Raw genomic sequence first — 12,410 nt, 5'->3', positions numbered from 1 at the left:
AGAAGGGTATGGCTACGGGCGTATACTAGGGCTATGGTACGGATAGGGGTCACTTGATCCCGCCCGGGTCTTGGCGGTCGGGGAGAACAAGGCAGGGAAAGAACGGCGAGCGGAAACGAGCGGGAGTGGGAGCAGGAAAGAATGAAATGAAAAAAAAACCTATAAAACGAAGAAAAAGTCCCGAGTGCAAGAAAATAAATGTAAGGCTTGGGAGGGGATTACAAGTGCGCGGGGAGGGAGAGTCGTCAAGGTCATAATACGTCTAACCGGGGCGGGATCATCGTCGTGGAGTCGTGGGCCGGCCCCAACCGTCTTCACTGCCGTCCTCGGCGGTATTATGAACCCTGACGCCGCGCTCGCTCCTGACACTCTGTATATCGCGGCCTTCCTCTGCAAGCTGCTCCTTCATATCACGCACATTTCTTTCTTCCGGACTCTCGTCCTCTTCCTCGGGCCGACTAGCGAAATCGGGTTTGCGTAGCATGGCTCGAAAGGCGGAAGCCATGATGGCGGCGTCTTGGCCAGATGGGCCCTGTTTCGCCGGAACGGGTGGATGCACCGTCGTTGACGTTGGCGTTGACAGCGATCCACCTCGTCTGATAGACACAGGACGACCGACGATAGAGGCCGGGGATGTTCGATGGGGAGATGGTGGATTCGGGTGGGGCCTGGGAGGCGGGGAGACCCATGATGGGTGTGGAAGAGCCGGTAGACTGCCTGCGTCGTTGGCGGGTGCGGAGGTTGCGTGCGGAGAACCATGCCAAGAGCATGAGGGCGGCAAGGGCGAGGATTCCGAGAATGACGAGGAGAGCAATGGCCCTTTGGGAAGGCGGTCTCCACCGCCGTGCAGAGCTCACACTTGCGGCTGAGCTCAGACTAGAGTAGTAGTAGTCGGCAGTTTGGTCTGTACCGCAGTGAACGTTGCCTGGCGGGGTTCGCCGCCGTCAAGAGCAGCGCCGGCATCTGTAGCGACAAAGTAAAAGGGCATAGACTGGTTCTGGCCGTCCCGCCAACCAGTGACACCGCGTGTGCCCCAGAACGAGTCATTGACAGAGACACCAACCCAGTTAGAGTCGTTGGGAACATTCGACCACTTGAATGCCTCTACCCGCGAGTCAGCATGGAAGAGATAGATGTCCAAGTTGCCATAGCCAATGTATTCTGGATCGAGAGTTCCCTGGATACAAATCAACCACCGTCACTGCACACACTCACTCTTACACATACGAACCGGGTCCAGCTGCCTTGGACAACAGTCATGCCCTCTGTCGGGTAACACGACAGCACATCGTTGCCAACGTTTCCGCACGAATCAGGAACTGGCACCAGTCAACTTCGGTTCGAACATATTGGATTTCACTCACAGTTCTGTCGCTTCACGGTCCGTCTCCTGCGTCGCTGCATCTCCAAGTCCAGCGGAACCAGTCTCGGTGCGTCCGTTACAACCGGCCCGTCCGCATCCGATCCTGCAGTCGTAGTAGCCGTAGGAGTAGCGTTGCAAATTTCCCGCAATCGAATCATGTTGCAAATTGGGCTGCCGGTACGTTATTATATCCGGCCGTCGCGGGCGCAGTCACTCCAAGTATAAGCTTTATTTCTGCCTTTTTGCCTGCTAACTATATCCCCCAAGCCCAACAATAACTCTCACCTACACCAACGGTCTCCCGAATTTTCACTCGGCTCGGGATATCACATGGACCAAGGCCATTGCGTAACCTCACTTTATTCGTACTTTCTCTTCCCTTTTTCTTCCGGTGTCCCTTCCGCCCTCCGTAATCATTTAAAGTTCTTCCCGGATCCTCAACGCCTCGAGTCGAATTCGTTCATTGCGTACCTCTTCTCACACTTGCATCATTGCCCATTGTACATTCTGCACCTCTTGCCTTTTGGCACACACTCGCACACTCGCACGCGTGGATTCTATCATCGCGAACAGTACACAGGCACACACACTCCGAAATTCGGCCTATCGCCAAATTCCGCCTCGGTCCCTTGGTTTACCATGACGGTCCCACGATCCGGGCGTGTACGTCATCGGATATGGTCCTTTTTGGAGAATACTATACGGCGCCAGGGGTGGGTTCCTTCCTGAGGTAATACAAATACATGCAAGAGGCCGGTTGTGCGAGACGTGTATACCATGTTCGCTTGTGCACAGAAAATCAATAAATAGGCGAGTCGAGTTGGATCGAGGAAACCCGGAATCGGCAAGCGACCTTACTAAAGACCAAGACACCACAAAGCTTCTGTCCAGCCCTAGCCATGTACGTCCACCTCAACACCCTTCTCATCTCTCTACCATCGACTCGAACCGACAAAGGCTGCATATACAGCGATTTATTATACGAAATCCGCGCGCGCATATAATTTCTACCTCGCCTACATCTATCTGAGCTCTAATATGTTAATATCCGCCGACCCACTCCACTTTTGTCTACCGGCAAGTCTACAGATCGGTTCGGGCTAATCGATCGGGCACGAGATTTCGCACCAAGTACCCACCTCGGCCACGCACAAAGCGTCCAAGCAAGGCAGTGAACAAAACGATATCACAAATACAAAAAACTCGATCGCCTTGTCCAGTAAACACATGCTACACAGTCCGATTCTACCAACTCACTGAACCGGAAACGCGCACATAAGAACTCTATTCTGATGACAAGGATGAAGACGGTGGATTTCCCGGGTCGCGTACGTGGATAAGTTTACTCGAACCATTGACGCTCAAAGTTCGGCCCAACACACTGCCTTGCGAATGACTGCATCATGGATGACCCCCCTGAACTCGAGTCCATGGCTTACGTATACATTTCTATGGCTTGGCATTGTGCAGATCTGTATCTATAATAAGGACTTTTATCTTCAGTTAGAGGTACAGCACAATCAGGTGTATGACATGAGACCATGGAACTCCAGTCTTATCACGAGCGACAAAACAACCACTATCGTGGTTACTTGGATCCCAAGCCCAATGAACACGTCTGACCCCCAAGTAGGTCATATCGGCAAACACGATCCATGCCAAGGAGCGGTTAAATCGGGCTATGACAGTGGTGTCGTACTAGTAAAGTGACGAGAAGCAATAGGGGCCAAGGGGTGCCGAATCCAGTATTATCACTTGCGCTCTGATCCATCATCGATTGACTGTATGCGTACACGTGGAGTTCAAGCCCAGCTTTACCCGTTGGAGATGGTACAGTTCACCAGGAACAAATCTTTCCCGTTTTTTTTCATTTGAGGCTAAAACTAAGATTTCGCTCGAGGTGGGTTTGGCTCCTTGGCTGAATGCGGTATTAACGATTTGAAGGATACATGATTGCCGTCGTCCTCTCGTGTAAACTTTATCCTTCTGATCCGATTCGGTCTTCATCCTGGCAGATTTGAACTCCCACCTGCGTATACGGTGGCCACGAGACAACCCAACAAAGGTGAACCGAGCTCACAACGACAAAGCTCTCCCTCGATCAAACTGTCTTATTGCACCTGCCTATTGTATATACGCCCTTTGTCAAGCGAATAAGGGTGTCGAGCGCTGGCACACGCATGCTGAGGATAAGCTATCTACTACCAGCATACACCATCAGCATTGGACATGTGTACCGGATAAGACACAGTATATTGCGCCGCATGTCGATACGCATGGACTTTTTGTTTGCACAGCGTTACCGGACGACCGCTCATTCCATGGGCACAAGCGCCTCGGAGATCGGGACTACCGAGCAGGGACGAATTTGATTGCCGGAACTTGATGGTCCGCGCGCTAACCAATGGGTTGTATGCGGTCACATAAAACAGGTAATTTTTTCAATCGATGCTGTTAGTAACGTAAAGTTCCGTATCTCAGGTGATGATGGGTCAGGTTTGCTAGCAATAATGCCGTAATACGCGTCGCAAGATGTCGAGTAATATGTGATAGAATGAATATTTTTAAAATTAAATACAAACGCGAGTGAGAGTGAGTGAGCGCAAGAGTGAGCGCTGAGTAAAAGAAAGCCCAGGGCACTGAATTTTAGTAGCTGAGTCATGATCAGTGATTATGCGCATAAAATCTATATATCTAGTGAATCGAACGATGAGCAATAGAATAATAAGTGCTAAGCTAAATATCAATATAAACCAGACGGACCGCTTATCCAAATCTATTGAATCAAAGACAATCACTGGGAAAAGCACATCATTTCTCGGTCTACATGTTTATTCTCTTGTACTACCAGTACTGGTCTAGGGGTACCCTTTGTCCCCATTTCCTTGTTCGTTCCTTTTTCAAGCCCATAATTCGTGTACTTTGATCGAGCCATCTGGTACGCACTTTTGTATTGCACGGGTCCATAGCCGCATATGGTTACATCTCATGCTCAATACCGTGGAGTTAAACTGACCTGGAGATGACATTTACTTACGAACAGACGATGGGGGGATAAGATACACAAAAACTGGAGTTTTCCCATTGACTTGGCGTGTCTGGTCCACATCCGGTTAAGACAAATACAGTAGCCATAAGGGTAATAAGCGGATAACGAAGATGAACTTCTGACCCAACCGCATAGATCGTACACAACGCAATCACAACTTTAACCCGCCGTATACAACTCGCCCGTCAATAATAGTCGCAACAACCCCAGTTCCCAAAATTTCGTCTACACGAACAGTCATGATATCCTGAGACAGCACCGTCACATCTGCCCGAAGGCCCTTGACGATTCGTCCGACTTTATGTTCTTGGAAACTTGCATAGGCTGCATGCAAAGTCATTCCGCGGAGAGCTAACGAAAAGACGACTATGGTTAGCCTCGTGATAAAAACAGTTTTTGGCGGAAGAAGTAGTGACCTTCATGTCGAGTCATTCGTTGTTCAGGGTACCATCCTCCAGGGCCATGTGGCGATGTTCCGTCTGGGGCGAGTCGGGTGACGGCCGCATAGAAGCCCTAAGATAATCGGTAAGTATGGGATGGGTGTATTATTAAGATAGCTTGCGCACCAGAAGTGGGTTGATACCCTCGACAGGGAAATCGGATCCAGTAGTGACGGTGGCTCCATTCCTAAATTTGGCGCCTGTTAAACGTGAACGAAGCAAATTGGTGCATTAGACCCACTCAATAAGAGTTCTCCACGCATAAGCGCCCTTGATCCGTTCAGGTCCCTGCGGGGGGTAAATCAGGGGTCTCTTAGAACGATGAAAGCTCTATGACCATACCAAACGGGTTTCAGCGTACCCCATGTCGCTGGTACTTTGAGGCAAAATCAGCCATGATTAAGAAAAGGAAATAGCAACTTACGCATGAGTTGGCTGGACGCTCGCGATCACTAACACAACTCAGTTTGACTCATATTGTTGTAGGACAGGCTTACCTCCCAGTCGCCCCATGCGTTTCAAATCCTCTTGAGTCAATATTTGAGCGTGTTCGATTCGCAGGCGGCGGTCCGTATCGGTAGAGCTTTTCAGTGCCTCCTCGTATGCGTCCAGGACGATCTTATTTGCTCGGTCCTGGGAGAGCTCAACCGGTAAGTTATTTATGAAATGAGGAGATTGAAGCTTACTCCTATGCAATGAGTGTTCTGCCCAACCTTTTAAGCGAAAATGACTACACGACATGATTTAATGCACGTACCACTTGCCAACCCTATCAAACACCAATAAATTTACACCCTTCAAGCTCGCGAATAACAATTTACTCACGTTCTTATAGAAATCGGCAATAAGAGTTCGTAGTACGTCTGGGCTACTCCTGAGGATACCCGTGGTATCTGGTTTGTCCGAGTACGGCTCCAACAATGCAGAGCCCCAAGACCCGAGCGCGCCATCCCCGAATATCTTTACGGCCTGAAGCATCAATCGACCGTCTGCAGATTCGGCAGCGGTAATATTTGGAAGTTGAGCGCCCCAGTAGGTATCTGAGAGGACATGGCCCATGAGGTAGAGTCGCAGCGGAAGTTTACCTTCGATAGCCATCCTATTGTATACGTTGCAAGTCAACTGATGGATCCAGGACTTGGGTGGACATGCCTTTTGAAAAACTCAATGTCAGGAACATAGGTAGCTGCGTCATGGATGGTGGTAAGGCCAACAGCCAGTGCATCCTTGACTGTACGCCTAAAGAATCTAAGCCTCTGAGCGTCCGTCCATTGTGGTTTGGCGTCGTCTGCTCTAGTTATTAATTCTAGATTGTGGGTCGGCAGAGGGACGTATTTACCAATGAGCGCCATAGCATTATCTAGAAAGATACCGGTAGGATTTCCATCGGCATCTCGAATGATCTCCCCTCCATCAACTTTGTCCGGCAGGGGTCCGAGCCGACGAATGACTTCCTTAGACACCTAGAGGGAGGTTAGTTATAAACTCTTGCATCGCGTTCAAACTGACCCAATAAGCGTGAACGTCTGTACGAGCCAGCACAATGGGTTTATCTCTGAGTAGCGGGTCCTGGTCTAGGTCCGCAGCGGTGGGGAACGCGCCGCCCCATAGCGTTTGATCCCATCCTTGCCCCTCAATCCAGGCCCCAGGTTCCAAGGGGGAGCTTTCGACGTATAGTCTGATTTTGCTTAGGATTTCTGCCAGCCAATGGTTAGTTTACGTAACGGATTCACCCGAGGCTTTACCTTCGATTGTTTGTGAGCCTCGAAGCGGGAGTTGGCTAGCCCATCCCCATTGCAATACATGAGCATGCGCATCTAAAGATACGTAGTTAGTAAGAGTCAAAAGATGTGTGAGAACACCCACCGTGGAAGCCTGGATACGCGGCCTGCCCCTTTTCTAGATATATAAATTTAAGTCCACGTTTGCGGCTCACGTCGGGAGCACCCGCTACGGGGCCGGTGGTAGCACGATCTCCCCAGCGCCGGCGAATGTCATCTACGGATCCAATATCGGCTATAAACTTTCCGTTGATGACCATACACTCTGCTCTATCTCTTCACGTTAACTATGATACAAATTCGCAATGCATCTTATTTATAATTACCTTGCATTACTTTCGTCCACTGTCCAAATGTTACGTTCTCCATGAGCACTACAGAGAGCATAAGCTGATGGGGGCTCTTTCGATTTTTGCGTCCTAATTAGAAGCAATAAAAACCCGATTGCGATTGCCGATACTATTGCCTGTACTCTCCCTCGCCCTATGGCAGACGCTCGACTTCGGCTTTTAAAACTTGCAAGCCGGAGTTGTTCTAGCGTAGGATCTTCCAATTGCTTTTTAGGGTCATCAGGAGAGTTGTCTTTTTCGAGTCGACGAGCAGACTCGTCCATCTTGGCTATCCGTCGACGAAGTTGAGCAGAGTGCATGGCGGGGGAGTGACGTAAAGGTCTATTTCCAATAACTTGTCAAATTAAGCAAACATCAAATGCCTCGTCTAACCACACGACCGTCATTTTACTATTTTCGGATTGTCTTACCCCAAACAGGTTTACCCTTGTTGTACGAACCTATACGAACGGCTATACCGGCGCAGTCTAAAAAATTCGAACAAATGGGGCGGATTTCACTTTTGCGCCGACTGCATGACTCGGTCAGTTTCGGAAATAAAACCGACTCGAATTCACCGACTGGGGACTTGAACCAAAACCAAAACCATGGACTTTTCACCCGAAACATTGTCCTCGATTTTAGAATTGGCGTCAGCACGTCAATCTGACCTTCTTACGACACCCACGATCGCGCATCTCGCAGATATTCAAAATGCACTTGCTACTTTGCCCAAGCAAGTTCCGCTATCTGGCCTCGGAACTAAACACGCCTTGGACTTTGTGCGCGAGAATGTTGTACCTGGACTTGCAATCGGTCAAGCTGGTCCTAGGTATACTTGTAGCCTAGGCATTTGTTTGGAAGAGATGCTGAATTGAATCCAGGTACTATGGCTTCGTGACCGGAGGGGTTTTGCCTGCTGCACAGGTAGAAATTAAATATCATGCTGCTACTCAACTGCTAAAACTACGCCTTTTGTAGGCTGGTGACTTCCTCGCAACAATCTACGACCAAAACTGCGCAAGCAGTCTGGCGGTAACCCACCCCACACAGCAATTGTTTCGTTTATTGACACCCACGATGCATAGGAACAAACCGTCAGCGCCGCAGTAGAAGATCGAACTCTCGAAATGGTCCTCGACCTCTTCGGTCTTCCGCGCGACAGGTTTACAGCACGAACTCTAACAACTGGGGCGACCGCAAGCAATGTCTTGGCAATGAGTATGTCCTGCTTTGCGTCCCCCCATATGTATTTCAAAACTGGGTTCTCAACGTGATCATAGCTTGTGGACGGGACTATGCTGTCCGGACGGCGACTGGAAACCAAGAGCACTCGGTTGCAGAAGACGGATTCGCCGGAATCACTGTTCAAGTTCTCTGTGATAGGCCACACGCCTCGATTGTCAAGGCAGCAGCTATCGTTGGAATTGGTCGATCCAACGTGATTGATATTGGATCGTCGGATGGCAAGGGAATCAATCTGAGTGTTCTAGAGGCAAGACTTTCAGAGTACGCAACTTCCTTTGAACGAGATCGCAAGGCGGCTTTTGTCGTACTTAGTTTTGGGGAGGTGAACACGGTGAGCAAAGAAAGCTTGGTCCTGCACATATAATTATCAAGCCAAGCCCATAGGGAGAATTCAGCCCCAATGTTGCAGAAGTGCGTAAAATATGCGATAAATATAACGTCTGGTTGCATATCGATGCTGGTGCTTACTTTCTTTTGACATATTAAATTCCATACTAAAAGCTATTTCCAGCATTTGGTGCTTTTGCTCGTATCGTTCCTGAACTCTCGTTCATGGCCAAAAACCTTGAACTCGCCGATAGTATAACCTCCGACGGTATGTTTTACACTCTATTTATTAGCAAGGGTCTTATTCCGCAACCAGGCCACAAATGGTTCAACGTTCCCTACGATTGTGGTCTATTCTTCTCGCGCTCCCTCTCCCTACAAAAATCCATTTTCGGTCCATCGCCCAAGGCACCTCCACCAGCATACCTCACTCCCGCGGTAAACCCGAACGCACCTCCCCGCACACCAGAGCTCGAAGCATCACATGCTGTTCCATCGGCCATAGTCATCGGCATCGAGAACTCTCGCCGGTTCCGCGCTCTACCGCTCTTTTGCGCGCTTCTCGCGATGGGCAAACAGGGATACTCCGAGCTCATCTCGAGGAATGTAGCATTCGCTCGTCGAATCGCCGAATGGATGCATACCGGACCGGGGTCTAAATGGTATCAAGTCTTGAACGTTGATACCGGTGCAGTGCCTGATAATGTCGATCTCAACATTGTTTTGTTCCGCGCCAAAAGTGGCTGTGGAGCGAAGATCTATGCACGGAGAATCCCACAGGCTCCTCGATGCTCGTGAATGCCATCAACGAGACGAGAAGGATCTATGTTACGCCGTCTGTGGTTCTGATGGATTGGGCGCTATTAGGCTTGCCGTATCGAATTGGATGACGGGTCTGGGTGATGAGTTCGAGGTGGTCACTGGAGTACTGGAAGAGGTTATCGTGGGTGCTCAGGATGGTGCTTGAATCTCATCTTTGTACAAAAATAAGCTTGAGAATTTCGTTTACAAACGCCAAGATCTAATTGAAGATTGCCGCGTTTGGCTGTAGGGGTGAGATTTCAAATATGGTTCGATGGTAAGAAGCGCTCTATAAATGAGCGGTTGTTCTAATTCTGGGCCATCAGCAGAACCAAAATGCATACATCACTTCCATGCCCCTCTGCAATACCCCAATAGACTGCCCGCATTGACGGTTGAATGTGATCCGGGGAACCCATCCTTACGGGAATCCAGAGAGCCCGAGCGCGTGCTCCCTTACGCCGTACGTATATGGTCCACAACTGAATGCATGTCTATCTTTGGTGCTTTAGGCTGATTCTAGCCTTGATAGTCACACTGCCCGTTTTGGAAGTTAACAGCAATACTTAACCTCACCGCTCCTAAACAGGCTTGGAATCCCATCATATCATAATTATGACACTGCCATTTACCAGATTCAACTGTGTAGAGAATAGTGGGTCCCCCGGAGGCGCGATCTCCGAGCGCTCATGGATTGCGCAGACCAGGGTCACCTATCTTTATCTTTTTGAAGATGGCTTATAAAGTACCCGCGCATGCACATCTATGTGGACATACCACCTAGGTCCCTCCCCTCTCATTTGTATCTAATATGGCCCATCATGCCAATGCCGCTTACTCTCTCAAGACCAGTGAAGATAAGGCCCTGAATTACACTATAGTAAATTGATTTATCCAAAATAAATAGCTAGTCCTGACTTTCTGGAAACCAGCTTCAGGGTTTGAATGGTATGCTCCTGGCGGGGGCGTGCATTGGAACCGCCTTAAAGGTGATTACCAAGTCTATCGAGTATGGGCATCACCGCAATCTGGATCCGTAGGTTATCAGAATCTATCATTATGCCCAATGAAATAACCTTTTTTTTTCGTCTAGCTCCCCCGTACAAGGCAGCTGTAGGCGAGATCTCCGTCGGATATGACGTGTATGATGTAGGCCCTCTCAGCATTTCGCCACTAACAACTAAAACTAATTCTAAATCAATAGCTCTGGGATCTTGGTGAATTTGATCAAAAGGGTACTCGACGCACCAAGTACGGTACGAAGGAAGAACTGGATGCGCTCGTGAAGGCCGCAAATGAAGAAGGTCGTTACTTGACTTAAGCTTGTTTGATGTTATATAGATCTAACACTACTTTTTTTTAGGAATCGTCATATACATAGACACCGTTCTGAACCATAAATTTGGCGGCGATCGTACAGAGGTTTTTCCCGCAGTTCAAGTAAATCCCGGTGATCGCTTTCAGGACATAAGCCCAAAACACGATATCGAGGTGAGTTGCTACACCAACACGTAGCCATTAATTACACACATAATTACCAGGGACGGACCGGATTTGATTTTCCTGGACGGGGAGGTAAATACAGCTCATTCAAGTGGAATTTTAACGATTTTACGGTCAGTGCTAATCTCAAAATGAGCACATATAGTCTCTGAACTTAAATAAATAACAGGGGGTTGATTTTGACGCCAGGTCTGGCCAGGGCGGTGTATTTCGTATCTGGGGGAAGGCTTGGTCAACTCGAGTAGACACAGAAAATCGCAACTATGATTTCCTAAGTAAGCCACCCGATCTTCGTTATACGGGCCCTTCCTTATATACTCTCTCTATGTAGTGGGTGCAGATGTAGATCCTACAGTACCCGAAGTTCAGGAAGATCTGTTCGACTGGGGCGCATGGGTGATTGATAATGTGGGGGCTACTGGGTTTCGTGTCGATGCAGTCAAAGTTCGTTTGTTAAAGCTGGTCAACTCTTTACATTCAACCCATTCAATACTTATATAGCATATAGACTATCGCTTCATATCGGACTTTATCAAATCAGCTAGGGCACGGACTCAAAAGCCTGCAGTAAGTATGCTTTGTCTTGAACTTGAACTTATGCACTCCTTAACGGTAGACATCCTACACAGTTATTTGCTGTAGGAGAGTTTTGGAAAGATAGCCTTTGGGATATCAATAACTGGCTAAATAACCTTGGAACACAGTTTAGCGTATTCGACGTCCCTCTTCACTTCAACTTCAAGGAAGCAAGCGATAGTTGGAATAGGTTTGACATGCGGAAGATACTCGACGATACGCTTGTTCAGAGTCGTCCAATTGACGCAGTGTGGGTTGAAGCTCTATTTCTACGGTCGAACTTCAAGTGACGTGCCCTTAGAACCTTTGTGGACAATCACGATACTCAACCCGGCCAGTCTCTTGAGTCGTGGGTTCAGCCATGGTTCAAGCCTTTGGCTTATGCACTAATTCTTCTGCGTGAAGCGGGCTATCCGTAAGTCGTACGACTGTGGCTATCTCTAGGCCGATCTCTCACGAAAACGATCTCTAGATGTGTATTCTATGGCGACATGTATGGATGTGCTGGTCCCGGAAGTCAATTTCAACCGCCTGTGTCGCAATTGGCCGACTTTATACGTGCGCGGAAGCTATTCGCTTATGGTTCGACCTGGGATGCGTGGGATCATCCTAACTGTATAGGGTGTGTTATTCTATTTTCAAGTTCCTAAAAACAATTTCACTTAATATGCTCGAACAGTTGGGTGCGCTCAGGTGACAAAGACCATGATGGATGTGCCGTTGTACTCTGTAACGGATCTGAAGGGTAGGCATATACTTCGCACATTAAGCTCGACCAAGCTGACAGAGCCCTTTCACACGACAGCATTAAGTGGATGCCGGTTGGAAAGGAGCATGCAGGAGACAGATGGACTGATCTACTCAAATGGCACCCCGGAGAGGTAATAATCAATCAAGACGGGTGGGGAGAGTTTAGGTGCTCAGCCGGTTCAGTGAGTATCTGGACCAAAACAAATGCCCGAGGAAGGGAAGAGTTTTAGGTTTTTAGGATGG

General features: G+C 48.7%; 4 protein-coding genes across 4 annotated transcripts; 2 read left to right on the top strand and 2 right to left on the bottom strand.

Moving 5' to 3' along the window:
- Positions 1-277: 277 nt before the first annotated feature.
- Positions 278-1,521, bottom strand: RhiXN_08933 (uncharacterized protein; the record flags this gene model as incomplete). Its single annotated transcript, XM_043328749.1, has 5 exons — positions 278-819; positions 858-876; positions 911-1,177; positions 1,228-1,319; positions 1,365-1,521. 5 exons carry the CDS (start codon positions 1,519-1,521, stop codon positions 278-280), a joined length of 1,077 nt encoding a protein of 358 aa, XP_043180195.1.
- Positions 1,522-4,563: 3,042 nt separating this feature from the next.
- Positions 4,564-7,282, bottom strand: RhiXN_08932 (amidohydrolase family protein; the record flags this gene model as incomplete). Its single annotated transcript, XM_043328748.1, has 16 exons — positions 4,564-4,763; positions 4,829-4,925; positions 4,979-5,039; positions 5,094-5,140; positions 5,195-5,228; positions 5,277-5,304; positions 5,350-5,485; positions 5,539-5,556; positions 5,610-5,621; positions 5,678-5,951; positions 6,017-6,140; positions 6,192-6,315; positions 6,362-6,549; positions 6,598-6,669; positions 6,719-6,903; positions 6,960-7,282. 16 exons carry the CDS (start codon positions 7,280-7,282, stop codon positions 4,564-4,566), a joined length of 1,923 nt encoding a protein of 640 aa, XP_043180194.1.
- Positions 7,283-7,570: 288 nt separating this feature from the next.
- Positions 7,571-9,504, top strand: RhiXN_08931 (Pyridoxal-dependent decarboxylase conserved domain; the record flags this gene model as incomplete). Its single annotated transcript, XM_043328747.1, has 9 exons — positions 7,571-7,794; positions 7,847-7,889; positions 7,944-7,997; positions 8,051-8,183; positions 8,246-8,541; positions 8,595-8,670; positions 8,722-8,805; positions 8,854-9,262; positions 9,318-9,504. 9 exons carry the CDS (start codon positions 7,571-7,573, stop codon positions 9,502-9,504), a joined length of 1,506 nt encoding a protein of 501 aa, XP_043180193.1.
- An 845-nt stretch (positions 9,505-10,349) lies between these two features.
- On the top strand, positions 10,350-12,397 carry RhiXN_08930 (alpha-amylase; the record flags this gene model as incomplete). Its single annotated transcript, XM_043328746.1, has 13 exons — positions 10,350-10,374; positions 10,432-10,487; positions 10,543-10,642; positions 10,702-10,829; positions 10,880-10,954; positions 11,011-11,116; positions 11,173-11,285; positions 11,343-11,408; positions 11,471-11,667; positions 11,719-11,832; positions 11,890-12,039; positions 12,097-12,162; positions 12,223-12,397. The coding sequence occupies 13 exons, from the start codon at positions 10,350-10,352 to the stop codon at positions 12,395-12,397; spliced, it is 1,371 nt and encodes a 456-aa protein (XP_043180192.1).
- Between the last annotated feature and the right edge of the window lie 13 nt (positions 12,398-12,410).

The sequence above is a fragment of the Rhizoctonia solani genome, chromosome 5 (genome assembly GCF_016906535.1).
Source record: "Rhizoctonia solani chromosome 5, complete sequence".
NCBI classification, from domain to species: Eukaryota; Fungi; Basidiomycota; class Agaricomycetes; order Cantharellales; family Ceratobasidiaceae; genus Rhizoctonia; species Rhizoctonia solani.
Note: the sequence above shows the minus strand (reverse complement) of the source record. Positions and strands in the feature narration are given on the sequence as shown.